This window comes from Eublepharis macularius, chromosome 8 (genome assembly GCF_028583425.1).
Source record: "Eublepharis macularius isolate TG4126 chromosome 8, MPM_Emac_v1.0, whole genome shotgun sequence".
Lineage (NCBI taxonomy): Eukaryota > Metazoa > Chordata > Lepidosauria > Squamata > Eublepharidae > Eublepharis > Eublepharis macularius.
In genome coordinates this window covers 3,270,313-3,285,294 of record NC_072797.1, presented here as the reverse complement: position 1 = coordinate 3,285,294, position 14,982 = coordinate 3,270,313, and the positions used below count along the sequence as shown (strand labels likewise).

General features: G+C 45.8%; 1 protein-coding gene across 1 annotated transcript in view; it reads left to right on the top strand.

Annotated features, from left to right (window-relative positions):
- Positions 1-14,982, top strand: part of DNAI1 (dynein axonemal intermediate chain 1) — a 187,684-nt gene that overhangs the window by 7,619 nt on the left and 165,083 nt on the right. The window contains exon 2 of the mRNA XM_054986152.1: positions 9,681-9,731. Coding sequence (XP_054842127.1) covers positions 9,681-9,731 — 51 coding nt within the window. The remainder of the gene's footprint in view (positions 1-9,680; positions 9,732-14,982) is intronic.

Genomic DNA, 14,982 nt, shown 5'->3' with positions numbered 1-14,982 from the left:
TTTTCACGCTGGATTATGCTTTGATTTTAAAGAAGTATTTTTATTTGAAATTAACAATGTGAACATTAGTAAGCATGCTCATTTGTTCCTGTGCTAAATTTAGACCAGCTTGGCTGTCAGTGCATGTTTCACAAGACCATAAGCAACCTGGCAGGTTGTCTTTATGGGCTATTAAGTATTGTTACAGTATTCGTCAATATCATTAGTTATATTTCTAACCACACGGTTATCTTAGCCCAGTGATGTTCTTGCAAGAATTATTCACTTTGGTTGTGGTTGCCAAGTAAGTATCTTCTCATGGGCACTTCTTGATGTGGAAAGGCCAGATATAAATAGTAAAAATCCCTGACTACCCTCCCCGCCAGTACCACTACAATCTATAATGCTGTATTTGTCAGAACCGCCATTCATGCCTTCTGCTGTGCTTTCTGTGGCTAAGTGTCATGTCACCTTCAGCGAGAAAATGAAATTTTCTTTTTTGCACTGGGGGAGACATTACCATAGCCCGATGGATCCATGGGATCCAAGTAATGTGTTTTGGAATCAAGAGATTCCATTAGAAGGGGAGATACTCATATTAAGTGTCCCTTCTTCTCTCTGGGTTCATCTGTGGGGTGGTCAGAAAAAGGTCCCCCTCCCCACCTCCCGTTCTATGGAGTTTCTTTGAAACTCTTGCCTACCTTCCTTTAGCCCTGACCTGGCTAGCTCAGGCTAACCTAATCTCGTCACATCTTGAAAGCTAAGCAGTATTGACCCTGTTTAGTACTTGGATGGGGGACCATCAGGGAAGTCCAAGGTTGCTATGCGGAGGCAGGCAATGGCAAACCAACTCTGAACATTTTTGTCTTGAAAACCCTGGGGTGGGGGGGAGTCACCATAAATTGGCTGTGACTTGATGGCAAAACAACAACAACATTCTTTTGTCAGTTTAGTAGGTGGGGTAAGATGTTTTTGTTCAGAATGGCCTTTGGGTAATTCATTATTCAATTATACAAGTTTTAGATTTGACTGAACTTGTAGCTGCTGTTTGGGAGTTGTGATTCTTGTTTCCGTCTGATATTTTTGTTGATGTCAAATTTGTTTTTAGGTTGAATTTTTCGATAATGAACCTTGTGACAGTTTTATGGAAAATGTCTTGAGTGATTGGGAAAGGTGGCCTCTAAATGCTCGTTAAAGAAAATAAAATGAATGATACTCCAAGCCAGGTTTTAGACATCCGTCTTCAAGGCATTGCCAAAAACCATCCCTGCTGGTGCGTAGAATAAAAATCTATGTAGAGCTGCTTGTTGATGCTGCTTATCCTCTCACGGGCAGTGCTTCTAGAAGGGCCCCGCATGATGTGTTTGTGCAGTGTTAGGACTATATATCAATGGGGCAGAGATGTAGACTCAGCTTGGGCTTGGTGACATATGAATCATTCCTTTCATACTTAGGTAAACGAAAGAAATGCAAGGAAGGTTTTTTGGAAGGAGAGAGCGGTCTCCAGGAATTTAGTTTTCTCCCAGCAGATATGTGCAAAGATGCCTGTTATTTCCAGATGGGTATTAAACTGTCTTCTGGAACTACAATGGCATCTCTGTGTATCCCTGGCAGTAGATTAAGACTTTGGTGAATGGTGTGTAAATCGGCTTCCCAGCTGATGACTGCCACGGAGAACACTGAAAGCTGCTTTTCCTTGCATTAGCCTTTCACTTCTTCTGGAGGTTGCTGTAATTTAAAACCATAGACAGAAGGAAGAAGAAATTACTAAATTGTGTGGATGGAGCCTTGGGCAGCTAACTAGATATCAAGGGGACCGCAGGCCTACCTGGTGATTCCTTTGGCCTTGCACGCTCTTGTTTTAAATTTCTGCAGCCTCCTCGGGTACTGCAAACCATCTGTATTAATTTAAGAAGTACATTAGCCTTTCTGTTTTTTCTTAAAAAACAGTGAAGAGAGCATTAGCAGTCTGACATAAGAATTGCAGTTGCCAGGAAAAACGAATCGAAGGACCAAACTACAAATGACAGCAGCCACAGTCCATACTGTGGCCTCTGATGCCATTTTAAAAGCAGCTGCTGTTCTTTAAAAATTGCCATGGGGCCCTGATCCAGATCATGCATGCAGTGTGGTGGCCCCAGGAGCTGTACCCGCCACGCCTTTTCATGTGCCAAAACCAGCAATGGAGGGGCTGCTTTGGCACCTGAAAAGGTATGGGGGGAACAAGAGCTTCTGGGGCCACCACACCATGTCTGTGATCTGGACTGGGGCCCCGTAGTAATTTTTAAAGAACCATAACTGCTTTTAAAATAGCATTGATGGCCATGGAATGGACCCTGAGCTGCTGTCACCTGTAGTTTGGCCCTAAGGCAGCTTCTGCAGGCCTGCTACCATATTCCTCTGATGGAACAGGAAGTGAGATGGGAGGAGGTTGCAAGTTCGTCGTCATCCTTCTGTGCAACCCCACATTGGGACTGTGCATGCACAGGCCTGCTGCAGAGAGATTTTTCTAGCTTAAGATCTGTTAAGGGGGGTGCTCACTCCTACTGCACACGTGCAGTAACATTTCTGTCAAAATGTGGTTGCTAGGGCGAGCGCCCCAGACATTCTCTCAGTTCTTCTTTTGCCACCATTGGGAGAGGTTCGTTTCTAGCAATCTTCGTTTTGCAATCTTCAGTTTGGCATTTTTTCTCTAATACTATCTTCAGTATGTCGCAGTCATCTCCCTTTAAAAAATGTCAATGTTGCAGCACTAAAATGACTCGTTCTAATGGTCACAATCTTTGTTTAATTTGCCTCGGCAAAGGTCATAACGTTCCCCGTTGTTCAATCTGCCAGGGGTTCACGCCTAAGGTAAGAAACGACAAGGCTGCCTGCCGAAAAGTGACTTTATGGGAGTCATCTCTCCTTGTCCCTGATAAGCAGCCAGGGAAGAAGGCCGTAGAAAAAGGCCGCCTGGTCCAGCGCCTTCGCCAGTGGTCTTGAGATCTTCGGATCTGAGTAAGCCTTCTTCGGTTCTGATCAAATCTCCATCGGGGAATTAGTCCGTCGCCAGTGAACCAGTGGCTCATAAGATGTCTCACCCTAAAAAAAATTGTCATTGGATTCATACGGAACTGTTCAGGCTGCTTCAGAGCCCTCTCCTAAGAAGTGTAAGGCTAAGATGAAACACAGGAAGTGCTCAATATCTGCTTCTCAGAGTGATTGGGGAGGATCCTCTCCACTCCCCACAATCCCGGAGGAAGAGGTGATGGACTGTCTGCACACACCGTCACCTCCTCGCACTCCGTCACTTCGTGCTGGAGACAATTACTTTCCTGCTGTTCAGGATTTGACGGAACTGATTCTATCATTCGAACAATCCTTGGCCTCGGATCTGACATTAGCCCGCATGTCAGCTCCAACTGAACAACTTGCATCAGACCCAACTCAACCTTCTGCTTCATCACAGTAGTCTCAGATGTATCCTCCTCAAGAGCCACTCCAACGTTGCTCCATTCCGATGCATTGGCCACAACAGCCTTCCACTGCGATCCCTCAATCTCTCCTTCTTTGGCTGTGGCTGCCTCGGTTCCACGGTCAGTTCCGCATCAGTCTCAGGACACCAGAATTCTCCGGCTCCGAAGACGAGGGTGACGGTGCTTCTCATTCAGAGACCACTTCGGATCTTGCATCAGATCTGTCTCCTGAGGAGTCAGTAGGTGACACTCGATCTTCTTTGCCAAATGATGACCACCGCATGTTCTCTGAACAGATGATTCACATGGCAACAGCTTTGGAGTTAGATATTTCTGCATCAACGACCAAGCCTAAAAGTAAGGTTTTAGAAGCCCTGTACTCAGGGTCATCTGCATCAGTAGCTTTTCCCCCTGTGGAAGACTTGCTAGATATCGCTCAGTCTCTCTGGCAATCGCCTTCTTCTACTCCAGCTACTTCTCGTAAAATAGAGAAGTATTACAGATTGCCTATATCTCTTCAACCACCCTAAACCATCATCCTTGGTAGCAAAAGAGGTTCAGGCCCGCTATCGGCATCGTTCACTGCCTGCCTCTGAAGATTGGGAAGGTCGGAAGCTTGATGCTGTGGGGCGAAAGATTTATTCCTCGGCATCATTAAATTTCAGAATTGCTGACTTCCAGACCATCACGGGGTCATACAATCTTTTTTTGTGGCAGCGTTTGTCATCTTATCAGCATGACTTACCTGAAGAGCATCGTCTCTTGGTGAAGGCATTGCAATCTGAGGCCATCAAATTGGCTAAGCAGCAGATGACAGCCGGGAAAGAAGCAGCTGACTGCTCCGCTCGGTTTATGGCATTTTCTGTCATTCTCTGACGACATGCCTGGCTCTGTTTCATGACACTCCCATTAGATAAGCCGTCAAAGATTGAAGACTTTCCGTTCGAACGGACGCTATCCCAGATGAAGAAAAATCACCAGACGGCCAAGTCTTTAGGAGTCTTTGCACCTCAGCAACCCTATACTTCCAGGAGTCATTTCCATAGGTCACAGCCTTATCAATCGACTTACCAGCACACCTATCATCAAAGGCAAGGAAGGTACCCATACCAGCAATCTTATGGGCAGCGTTCTTTCCTTCCCTCTCAGAGACATTCCTCTAAACGTTCCTCTAGGCCTAGAGGGAAACAAAGTCAACCACAATCTCCAAAGGCGACTGTTCAAGGGTAGAAGTCACTATTCTGACAGGACTGAAGGAGGCCCGGACTGCTGTCCCCTTTTTGGGCAGATTGCTCCCATATTTATTGTTTTGGGAGTCTATAGTAGATTATTCTTCTTTCCATTGTTGCTAGTGGTTACAAGTTGTTGTTTGTCGAGTGCCCTCCACTTTCTCTTCCTTCTTCATCCCCCTGTTGTTCTGATGTTCTTAAAGTTAATGTTATTGATCTGTTAAAGAAAGGTGCTATTCGCAGAGTTGATTTACATGCATCTCCTTACAGGTTTTACTCAAGATATTTTCTGGTTGATAAAAAAGATGGGGGTTCTAGGCCTGTATTAGAATTGAGAGGCCTCAATAAGGTTATAAGAAATCAGAAATTCCAGATGCTGACTTTGACTAAGGTCATAGAGCTTCTGGAAGTCGGTGTTTGGTTCTCCATCATAGATTTAAAAGATGCTTACTTCCGCATTTCGATCCATGAGGAAGTATCTCCGTTTCATATGTGGGGATGAAGCCTTTGAGTATACTGTGTTGCCTTTCAGGTTAGCTTCAGCTCCTCATGTGTTCACGAAATGTATGGCAGTCATGGTAACCTCTTTGTGATCTAAAGTTTGCACGATATACCCATATTTAGATGACTGGCTCTTGGTAGGGCCCACGGCATTCGTACTTTGTGACCACATTGATCTGATTATGTCCACACTTTCTCACCTCGGTCTCTTGGTTAACTGGGACAGAGTCTATTCTTATCCCTTCCAGGACGATCTGCTTTATTGGGATCCAGTTTGACTCCCTGCAAGGCAGGGCTTGTTTGCCCTCTGACAGATTGCACAGGTTGCGCTCCTTAGCGTAATTTTTCATATCCAACCGCTACCAGACAGCCCTTATGATCCAAACCCTATTGGGTCTTATGGCGTCAACTACAGCTGTTGTGTACTTTGCACTGCTTCGTAAGAGACCCTTGCAGAACTGGTTCATACACAAGTACAACCTGCTAATTATGAGCCAGGAACTGCGATTTTCTATCCTCAGAGTGATTGTTAAATCCCTGTTCTGGTGAACCGGCCACAATAATTTGGCTGGGGGTTGTGAGTTTGGTCCTTTTTTTGCAGACGTTACTGTCTCTACGGATGCCTCCTTGGGTTGGGGTGGACACTGTGGAACATTGACCGTTCAGGATACTTGGTCTCCTACAGAATCTAGGTTGCACATCAATGTCTTGGAGCTTCAAGCGATCCGTTACTTCCTTGCTTCTTTTGCAGGTGTTCTTCACAACAGGCAAGTTCAGGTCCTCTCAGACAACACAACGGCATGTTACTATCTGAACAGGCAAGGGGAAATGGCATTGATCAAGCTCTGTGCTGAAGCCACAGCCCTATGGGAATAGGCTGTAGTCAACAACATCCACTCTCAGGCCATGCACATAGCTGGAACAGTAAACACCACAGCAGATACACTCTGCAGGGTATTCCTAGACCAACACGAATGGTCTCTGCAAGACAAGTACCTGACACCGGTCTTCCTCAACTGGGGTTTCCCCACGATAAACCTGTTTGCTATGAGGTTCAACAGGAAAGCCCGCAACTTTTGCTCCAGGGCTGGAGTGGACCCTCTTTCACTGGGGGATGCATTTCAGGTTCCTTGGTTCCCACGGTTTTTCCCACCCCCCTCCTGCACAAAGTTCTCTGCAGGATTCGAGTCTTCAAAACTCACTGCATTCTAGTTACTCCTTTCTGGCCCCGTCAGGAGTGGTTCCCCCTTCTCCTGTCCCTGCCTGGGGGCCGTTTCCTGCATTTTCCCCTGGCTCCAGACCTACTGGTCAGAGACAATGTCTGGCACCACAATCTCGCTGTCCTGAAATTGACGCCGTGGCTGCTACATCCCACAATTTAGGATTCTCTGCTGAGGTTACTCAAGTTATTTTGAATGCAAGGAAGTTGTCCACCAGGGTGTCTTATTTGAGGAAATGGACTCGTTTTTCTCAGTGGTTGGGCCCTACCGGCCTTTCACCTTTTTCTTGTCCATTGCCCTTGGTGCTAGAGTACCTTTTGAGTCTGCATAAGGGAGGACTCTCTGTAAACAGTGTTAAAGTGCATATGGCTGTCATCTCAGCCTTTCACGAAAGGATTGATGGCAAAACTGTCTTTGCTAATCATGTATCCAAGCAGTTTCTGAAGGTGTTGTTTAAGACTGTTCCCCCTAGAAGCCCACCCATCCCACAGTGGAGTTTGCCTCTAGTGCGTTCCCAGGTGATGCTCCCACCTTTTGAGCCAATGGCATCTTGCCCCTTGTCTTTGTTGACAACGAAGGTGGCATTTCTAGTTGCCATTACCTCATCTAGGCGAGTGGGGGAAATCACTGCCTTGTGCACGGATCCCCCATTTTTGCAATTCTTCCCTGAAAAGGTAATCTTGCATGCTAGTATTGAGTTCCAACCCAAAGTGGTGTCCAAATTTCATTTCCAGCAAAAGGTGGTGTTACCAGTTTTCTTCCCGAATCCCACTTCTGTTGCGGAGAAAACACTGCACACGTTAGCTCTCAAACGATCTTTATTGTACTATTTACATAGAACGAAGGGCATCAGAAGGTCAGCCTCATTGTTCATCTGTTATGCTGGTACACGTAAAGGTCTTGCAGCATCCTCCCAGTCCTTGTCTAGATGGCTTGTTTCTACTATTAAACGGTGTTATCGAAAGGCTGGTACCAAGTGTCCATTTTTGGTGAAAGCTCACTCCACACGAGCCCAGGCTGCTTCAGATGCATTCCTGCGTGGAGTTCCTCTGCACGACGTCTGTCAAGCTGCAAGTTGGTCCTCGCCCAACACCTTTATCAAGCATTATTCTGTGGACATGAACGCGAGACGTGAATCAGCAGTAGGTACGGCTGTTCTCCAGTCTTTTTTCGGCTGATCACTCACACCTGCCTCATTGGTGAGTAGCTCGCTATACTCCCAATGTGGGGCTGCACAAAAGACAACAACGAAAAACAGTGTTGTGCTTACCTGTAACTGTTGTTCGTTGAGTATCTTCTGCGCAGACACACATTCCCTCCCTCCTGCCCCGCTGTGAGTGTTACTTAATTTGATACACTCTCCGGCGGCTCAGATAAACTGAGGGAATATCGGGGGCGCTCGTCCTAGCAACCGTGTTTTGGTGGGAATGCCACTGCGTGTGCACAGTAGCGGCAAGCGCCTCCCTTAACAGATTTTAGAAAAATCTCTCCACGGCAGGCAGTCCCAATGTGTGTCTGCTCAGAAGATACTCGACGAACAACAGTTACAGGTAAGTGTAACGCTGTTTTTGTGTTGTAACTCTGAAGTTTATTATCTGTTTGTTTACATTATTTATAGTGAGCCACCAGCTATAAACAAACCCAATCTTGTCAGACCTCAGAAGCTAAGGACGGTTGGCCCTGGTTAGTATTTGGATGGGAGACCACAAAGGAAGTCCAGGGTTACCATGTGAAGGCAGGCAATGGCAAATGGCCTCTGCGTGTCTCTTACCTTGAGAAACCCTATGGGGTTGTCATAAGTTGGCTGCAACATGGCACTTTCCACCTTTGGAAGTTTTTGCAATTCTTCAACTTTGTATTGGATCCTTGCTAATTCTATGTCTATGTAAACTTGTATTTATTTATCCTATGACATTGCTTATGGAAATGGCCTTGACACTGTATGGAAATGTCCTTGCTACTGATTGTACTAATCTCACATTATGTAATTCGCCTTGAGTCTCAGTGAGAAAGGCAGATTATAAATGACATGAATAAATAAATAAATAAACTCTGAAATCTATCAGTACTACCTGATACTGTGCATCAGACCATTAGTCTACCAAGGATAGTCTTGTTATCTCCACCTGGCAGTGAGTCAGGTAAAGATCTTTAATCTATAGCTTCATCCTTTCTTAGTGGAGATGCCAGGGACTGAACCTGTGGCCTTCTCAGGTAAAGTAGATGCTCTGCCCCTGAGCCACAGCAGCTCTCTGATACCAAAACTAGCAATAATTCCATTGGGGCATAAAAACAGCAAGCAATTTCAGCAGGAGAAAAACACTCAAGAGGAATGCCGGGGATAGAACTTCAGTCAAAATCCTATGTAACTTGTAGATAGAGCTTAGCTTTAGGGTTTCCCCCATTCTATATAGTTAAAAAATGTTTTTTTTTCACCTATTGCTCTGTATGTCAAGTTAATTGAGGTGTGCATAGTTGCCCCCAAACAAATTACCATCCAACTGCTTTGTCGATGCCTTTACTGCCAGATAAATGCTTTTATAGACTCAGGGGTCCACAGCAAGTTAGCAACCAGGCTTTGTTTTGCTTGGCTGACCTGTGTCAAACGAAATTACGCTCTGGAAATCTCCTGTCAAGTAGGCTGTGTTGCCAAATCAGGTTAAAACGGTATCCCTCTCTTTCTTTTCCAGCAGAATAGTCATGAAGGGATTCAGAGACAGCCTCTGTGAGAGCAGACTCTTTTTGGGGGTGGGTGGGGGGTAGAGGCCTCCTTGCAGAACACTTTCAGCTATAAATAATTTTATTCTGCAACCCCCATTGTAGGCCAAAATATCATGACTGCTAAATAGAGGGTGACGTCTTGTACTTGCAACGGACTATCCGTAGAGAAATTCACCGTGGGGTTTTTACTCCAAAACGTGGGGCAACTCTCTTACAGTCTTACTAGCTGTCCCACCTCTATTTCTTTCCAAATGCTTCTTCAAAAGTAGCTCTACAGGTAGGTTTGCCCACCTCCAAGTGGGCCGGGAGACCTGCTGGAATTACAACTGATATCCACACTACAGAGCTGACTTCACGTGGTAGCATTCTGCTTCTGTCTTTCAGCTGCTCCCCGGAGGGAGCCTGTATTAGCAGATAATGGTGAGAGTCATACGGATCATTGTGCAGAATGAGCCGGGATCTCTGGCTGAAGTGGACGTTCTGAAAAAAGCCGTTCTTTGTTCTGTGGTTCTCAAATGATCAAAAGTATCAATCAACAGTAACTGATTTCACATTTTCTCTCTCTTTTTTAGAGCATAATTGGACAATTTCCGAGAGGTTCCAAATCAATTATAAGGAGACGGGTAAGATATCCAAATTCTAAATGCGTGTAGCTTACAAATCAGGCCTGTAACTGTGAAGGACTTTTTCCCCTGATGAGGGTGTTGAGAATTGTAGTCTTAGGCAAGGATCCAATTGCTGTTCTTGTTCAGTAACACCATCAACAAATTTACTTAAAAGTAGACTCTATTGATTTCAGCAGCTCTACTTCTAATAAAGTTGCAAAGGGTTTATTGCTGTAGCAATAAATATGTTCACAGTTTGACCGTAATCTGATTGTTCATGTTTCATTAAACAGTAACAAAATCTATAAAAAAGGAGCTAGGGGAGCTGTTGTCATTGCGTCACCCACTGGTGGATGGTGTCCCCCAGTGGGCAACACTCCGATGTCATTTAACATCTATATGCCTCAGTGCTTTAGAAGCTGTGACTGTGTGGTTAAAACAGGGTCGACTGAAACTGAATTCCGTGAAGATGGAGGTCCTGCGCTTGGGCCGTGGGCAGTTGGATTTGGGAATCCAACTCCCAGCCCTCGATGGGGCACCGCTTGTGCCCGTACTGATGGTAAGGAGCCTGGGCATGGTCCTGGATGCCTCCTTATCAATGGAGACCCAGGTCATGGCAGTTGCCAGGTCTGCGTTTTTCTATCTACATCAGGCCAGGCAACTTGTCCTCTACCTCTTGACCCACGACCTAGCGACAGTGATCCAGGCAACGGTCACCTTCAGATTGGATTGCTGTAACTCGTTGTATGCTGGGCCACCCTTGGGCCTGATCCAGAGGTTACAACTGGTCCAGAATGTCATGGCATGGGTCCTTATGAGGACCCCGTCTTGGGCACACATAATACCTGTGTTATGCCAGCTGCACTGGCTCCTGGTGGAGTTCCAGATCAGGGTCACGGTTTTGGTTCTTTAAGACCCTTAGCAGACTAGGACTAACATATCTGCAGGACCATCTCTCACCGTATGTACCCCGGAGGGTGCTCCGTTTGGCAGGGATCTACTGTTGATCCCTGGCCCTAAGGATGTTCGCCTTGCCTCAACCAGAGCCAGGGCTTTTTCGGCCCTGGCACCATCCTGGTGGAACTCTCTGTCATCTTTCCACCAGGCCTGCAAGACAGAGATGTTCCACCAGGCCTATGGTGGTTAAGACAGACGAAGGACCCTGCCAGCCTCCTGTTGTGGAGGGGGTCTGTGTTCCCCCTTCTTTGATTTCTGTGGTCCACTTACCAGCTTGCCCTCCCCCATCACATGGGTTCTGAAGTTGGGTTGTGCAATCTGAGTGCTGCATCAAGAGCCTGTTTTCACTGAAACTGAAGTGCTGAAGTTTTTGACTCATATATTGCTGTTTTTATCTTTTATTATAGTTAAGAGTCCAGTAGCACCTTTAAGACTAACCAACTTTATTGTAGCATAAGCTTTCGAGAGCCACAGCTCTCTTCGTCAGATGCATCACCTTATCTCCTTATCTTTTATTGTAAAGATCACCGTCTCTTCCTTATCTTTTATTGTAACTATTCAATGTTGTGATCCGCTCTGAGCCTGCTTTCGGAGAGAGCGGGCTATAAATCTAACAATGCATAATGAATAAATATGCCAAAGATATGAATGACTTGGTCTCCCAACAGCTTAACAAGTGATTTGGGAAGTGTCTTTGTCTAATAACCTATCCTGCCTGCGAGCATAAATCGTCCCATTGATTTCTGTCAATTCCTGTTTATACCAATGGAATTTACCACCCGGCATCTTTTGTACAACGTCCCTCTGCCGTTTGGCATATTGTTGTCTTTGCACTTTATTATTGTAGGAACCATCAAGCAGCTTGACATGATGGTGCGTTATGTATACATTCATTCTGGAAGTGCACAGGGAAGCCTCATTGGTCAGGTGCATCCCCCAGAAGTCATGCATGCATGCTGGGAGCCCCTCACTGGTGTAAATATTTAGTGTAGGCAGTGGAGTGACGAACAGCCAGTGACAAGGCCCTCCTTTTCTAAATTAAATGTGCCGAGGGCAAGGATAGAATATGTCTGGCACCGTGTATGAGAGAGAGAGAGAGCCATACGTGAGATTAACTTCTGGCCTGCCCTTCCCCTGAGCTCTTTTGTGTTTACTTAAATTTTGCACAGGCAACCTGCAGGCAGCCTTGACCACTTCCAGCCTGGAAGATCAGGCTAAGTAATCAACAAACGCATTTCTGCAGGTATTCACAAAGAGGCTAGTCCTGAAGACATGGAAAAGATCTGCAAGGACACTGACATGCCTTGACTGCTCTGCCCAGGCTTTTCTTGGAAAACCTCTCTCAGAGCCAAGCTACAAGTGGCGCCTGGCACAGGCTGGACCCTTATCAGCTTCCCTCAAGTTTTGATGGGAAATGTAGGCATCCTGGCTTTACAGCTTGGCTCTCCATTACAGCTGCCAGACCAGGACGCCTACATTCCCCATCAAAACTTGAGGGAAGCTGACAAGCGTCCAACCTGTCGCAACCAAAAGAAAGAACCGGAGGAAAGCTAATTAAAGAGGCAGTCAATAAATATGCCAAATTAATAAGGACAATAGAGAAGTTATCAAACACAATTGTAATAGTAAATCAATAGATGATAGTGTCCAAAACGGTCCAAGAATCACAGTGCACGCAGGCACACAGTGAAGCAACAATGTAAGGGTGCACGCAGGCACTCCCCTGTACAAAAAGTACAGACAACAAGTAGGTAACAGTGAAAAGTCCAAAGCGGCAACAGTGTCCAAAAAAGGAGTCAAATATAAATAAACACTTTCTGAAAATATGAGGCTGTGCTGTGGGAAGATGTCCGACGTCCAGTCAGCCACGCCTACGGGGTTTGCCAGCATATGTAAGTAACACCCGTTCGTGAATAATTCACTTCTTCAAAGGCACGTTACTCTCATATTGCCAATTTCCAGCTGATATTGCACAGAGTATTTTTCTGCCGCAGTCCTAACGGTCATAATGATCCAAATGCTGTGCAGTGTCCAACCTGTGTCAGGCATCACTTGTAGCTTGGCTGTCAGAAGGAGATGCCACAACATCTCAAAGCAGTTTGTTCCTTTGCTGAACCGCTGTGGCAGCGAACATTTCCAGGCTCCTTCTCTGCTCCTGCCCAAGTAGGTCTTCAGATTCTTTGGTGCCCGTCTGGACTGTGCAGGGTGAGAAAGGAGGAGGCATTGTCTGGGTTTCTGGTTGGGAAAAGACAAGCCCCCAACTTCTGCAGTTCAAATGAAAGTTGTGGATTCTCATGCCTTCGTTTTGCTCATCAGATAACCCTGCTCTAGAAGTCTGTCTGAATCTGTTCTACTAACACCTCATGCCTCTTTTTGAGGATGTGCCTGAAGCAGAAGCTGATGTATAAGCAATGCAACATTTTAAAAACGTATATGTCGTAAAATTTACTGGTATTAAGAGACCTCTTTTATTCAGTTTTGCATTGGGTAAAAGGACACAGAGCAGAGAGGAACATAATGTCACACCTGGCCATTGCCCGTGGAGAGGAGCCTCGGTTTTCTTCCCGCCACCCCTTGGAGTCCTTTTCTTGCTGTTTGGAGGGGAAATTCCCCAGAGACTCACTCGCTGCTTTGACTGCTGGACCCTGAAGGAAGCCCTCCTTTGATCAATATTCCATTCATCCTTGCTGAGAGCAGCCATGCATAGGAAGATCCAATTAGACCCTGGATTCCACATCAGCTGCGTCCATATGGGGGCACAGGTCTAAGCAATGCTGCTAGGAAAACCGGATTGAAAAGAGAGATTGATTTGCTTGAAATTCAGCTCATGACGGCCTTTCTGAAGAACTGAGAGAAATTGCCCCGAGCCCCAGAACTTGTTTTAATCGCGAGCTTGTGCTGCGCATAAGTAATGAATACCAGTTCAGATGAACTTCCCTTGCAGTTGGCTTCTTGTTACCAGTGGCAGATAAGGCGGTCAGGGATTGTGCTTGTGTGTCACTGAAGAGGTTGCAGCAAGCATCTGGGCCAAATGGATTCCATGCAAGCAGAGGATGGGCGAGAGATTTGCCAAAATAAAGAGTTGCCCAGACAGAGACAGCACAAAAGGCCTTGGAGATGTTTATCAGTCAGTGGGATGGGGCTGACTGCCTGGAGTCCCCTGAAGAAGAAGGGTTGTTGTCTAGCAAATATCTTTGCTCAAACTATCTGCAGTTCATGGTGATGCAGAGAATAGTTAAAAATCTCTACCTGCAAGGCTCCTGAGATGAACTCTGTTCTACCTGGCAGCTTACAAATCAGCTGGAAATCAGATCTATGATCTTTTGCTACTGCCTAGGGCGCACAAATGCACCAGTGATTAGTGTACCTTAGTGTGGCCAGTTTGCAGACGGACTGGCACAGTCATGGTACTGAGAAGAAAAAAATCTTGGCTGGAACAGGTGGGAATTCTGCAGCATCACAGAGGAGTTCTCTAGGATGGTGCTGCTTCTCTGGGAAACCACTCTGCCACTCATCTGTCACAGGGAGTGAGAAATTCAGTTTCATGGAAGCCCAGAAGTGGAGTTTGAAAATGATCGCCTTTCTTCATACGTATCCCGTGGTCCTTTAAACAGTACTTGGGAAGGTTTTGTGAAGCATAGAGGAGATCCTGAGGCTACCAAATGCCCATCCCTGCTCCAGACTTCAGAAGGCTTCTCCCATCTATGATGCATGAGGAGAATCGGTGCTTTTTTTTACTAGCCTTGGAGGGGGGGGAAGGTCTCTTTGTGAAGTGTGTATCACATTCTGCCTCTTCATATTTGGAATGTCTTCCCCAAGTGACACTTTGAAATTATTTTATTTCATGAAGCCTTTGAGCAATCACAGTCTAGAGCATCGACGGAATGTGTATTAAATTGTGACTAATTCAGAAATTAGACCAGATAAGATCAGAGGAGCTGGAAGTGCCATCTTCAAATCAACTAAGACAGGAAATAAATGATCCTCTGGAATAGTGGTGACTTTAACAGCCTGACTTGGTTGGGTTTGTTCTGTGCTAGTTTGCAAATCAAAACCTGTCTGTCAAATCACAGCCTCTCTCTCACTCTTAGACACAGAAGTCTCCGCTCTTAATTCTTTTTGCCTCCCTTGTTCTCCAGATTTCTTGCTGCAGCCTGGTATGGCTGCAAATGACAAAAGATGGTAAGTGAAAGAGGAGTGCTGGGACGAGGCTTGGCCTCAAAATTGTTTGACACTTTATACCTCATTATTTGCCTTCCCCCCCAAAAGCCCACCAGAGCAAGAAAGGTAGATGATCAAAGAGAGGGATACA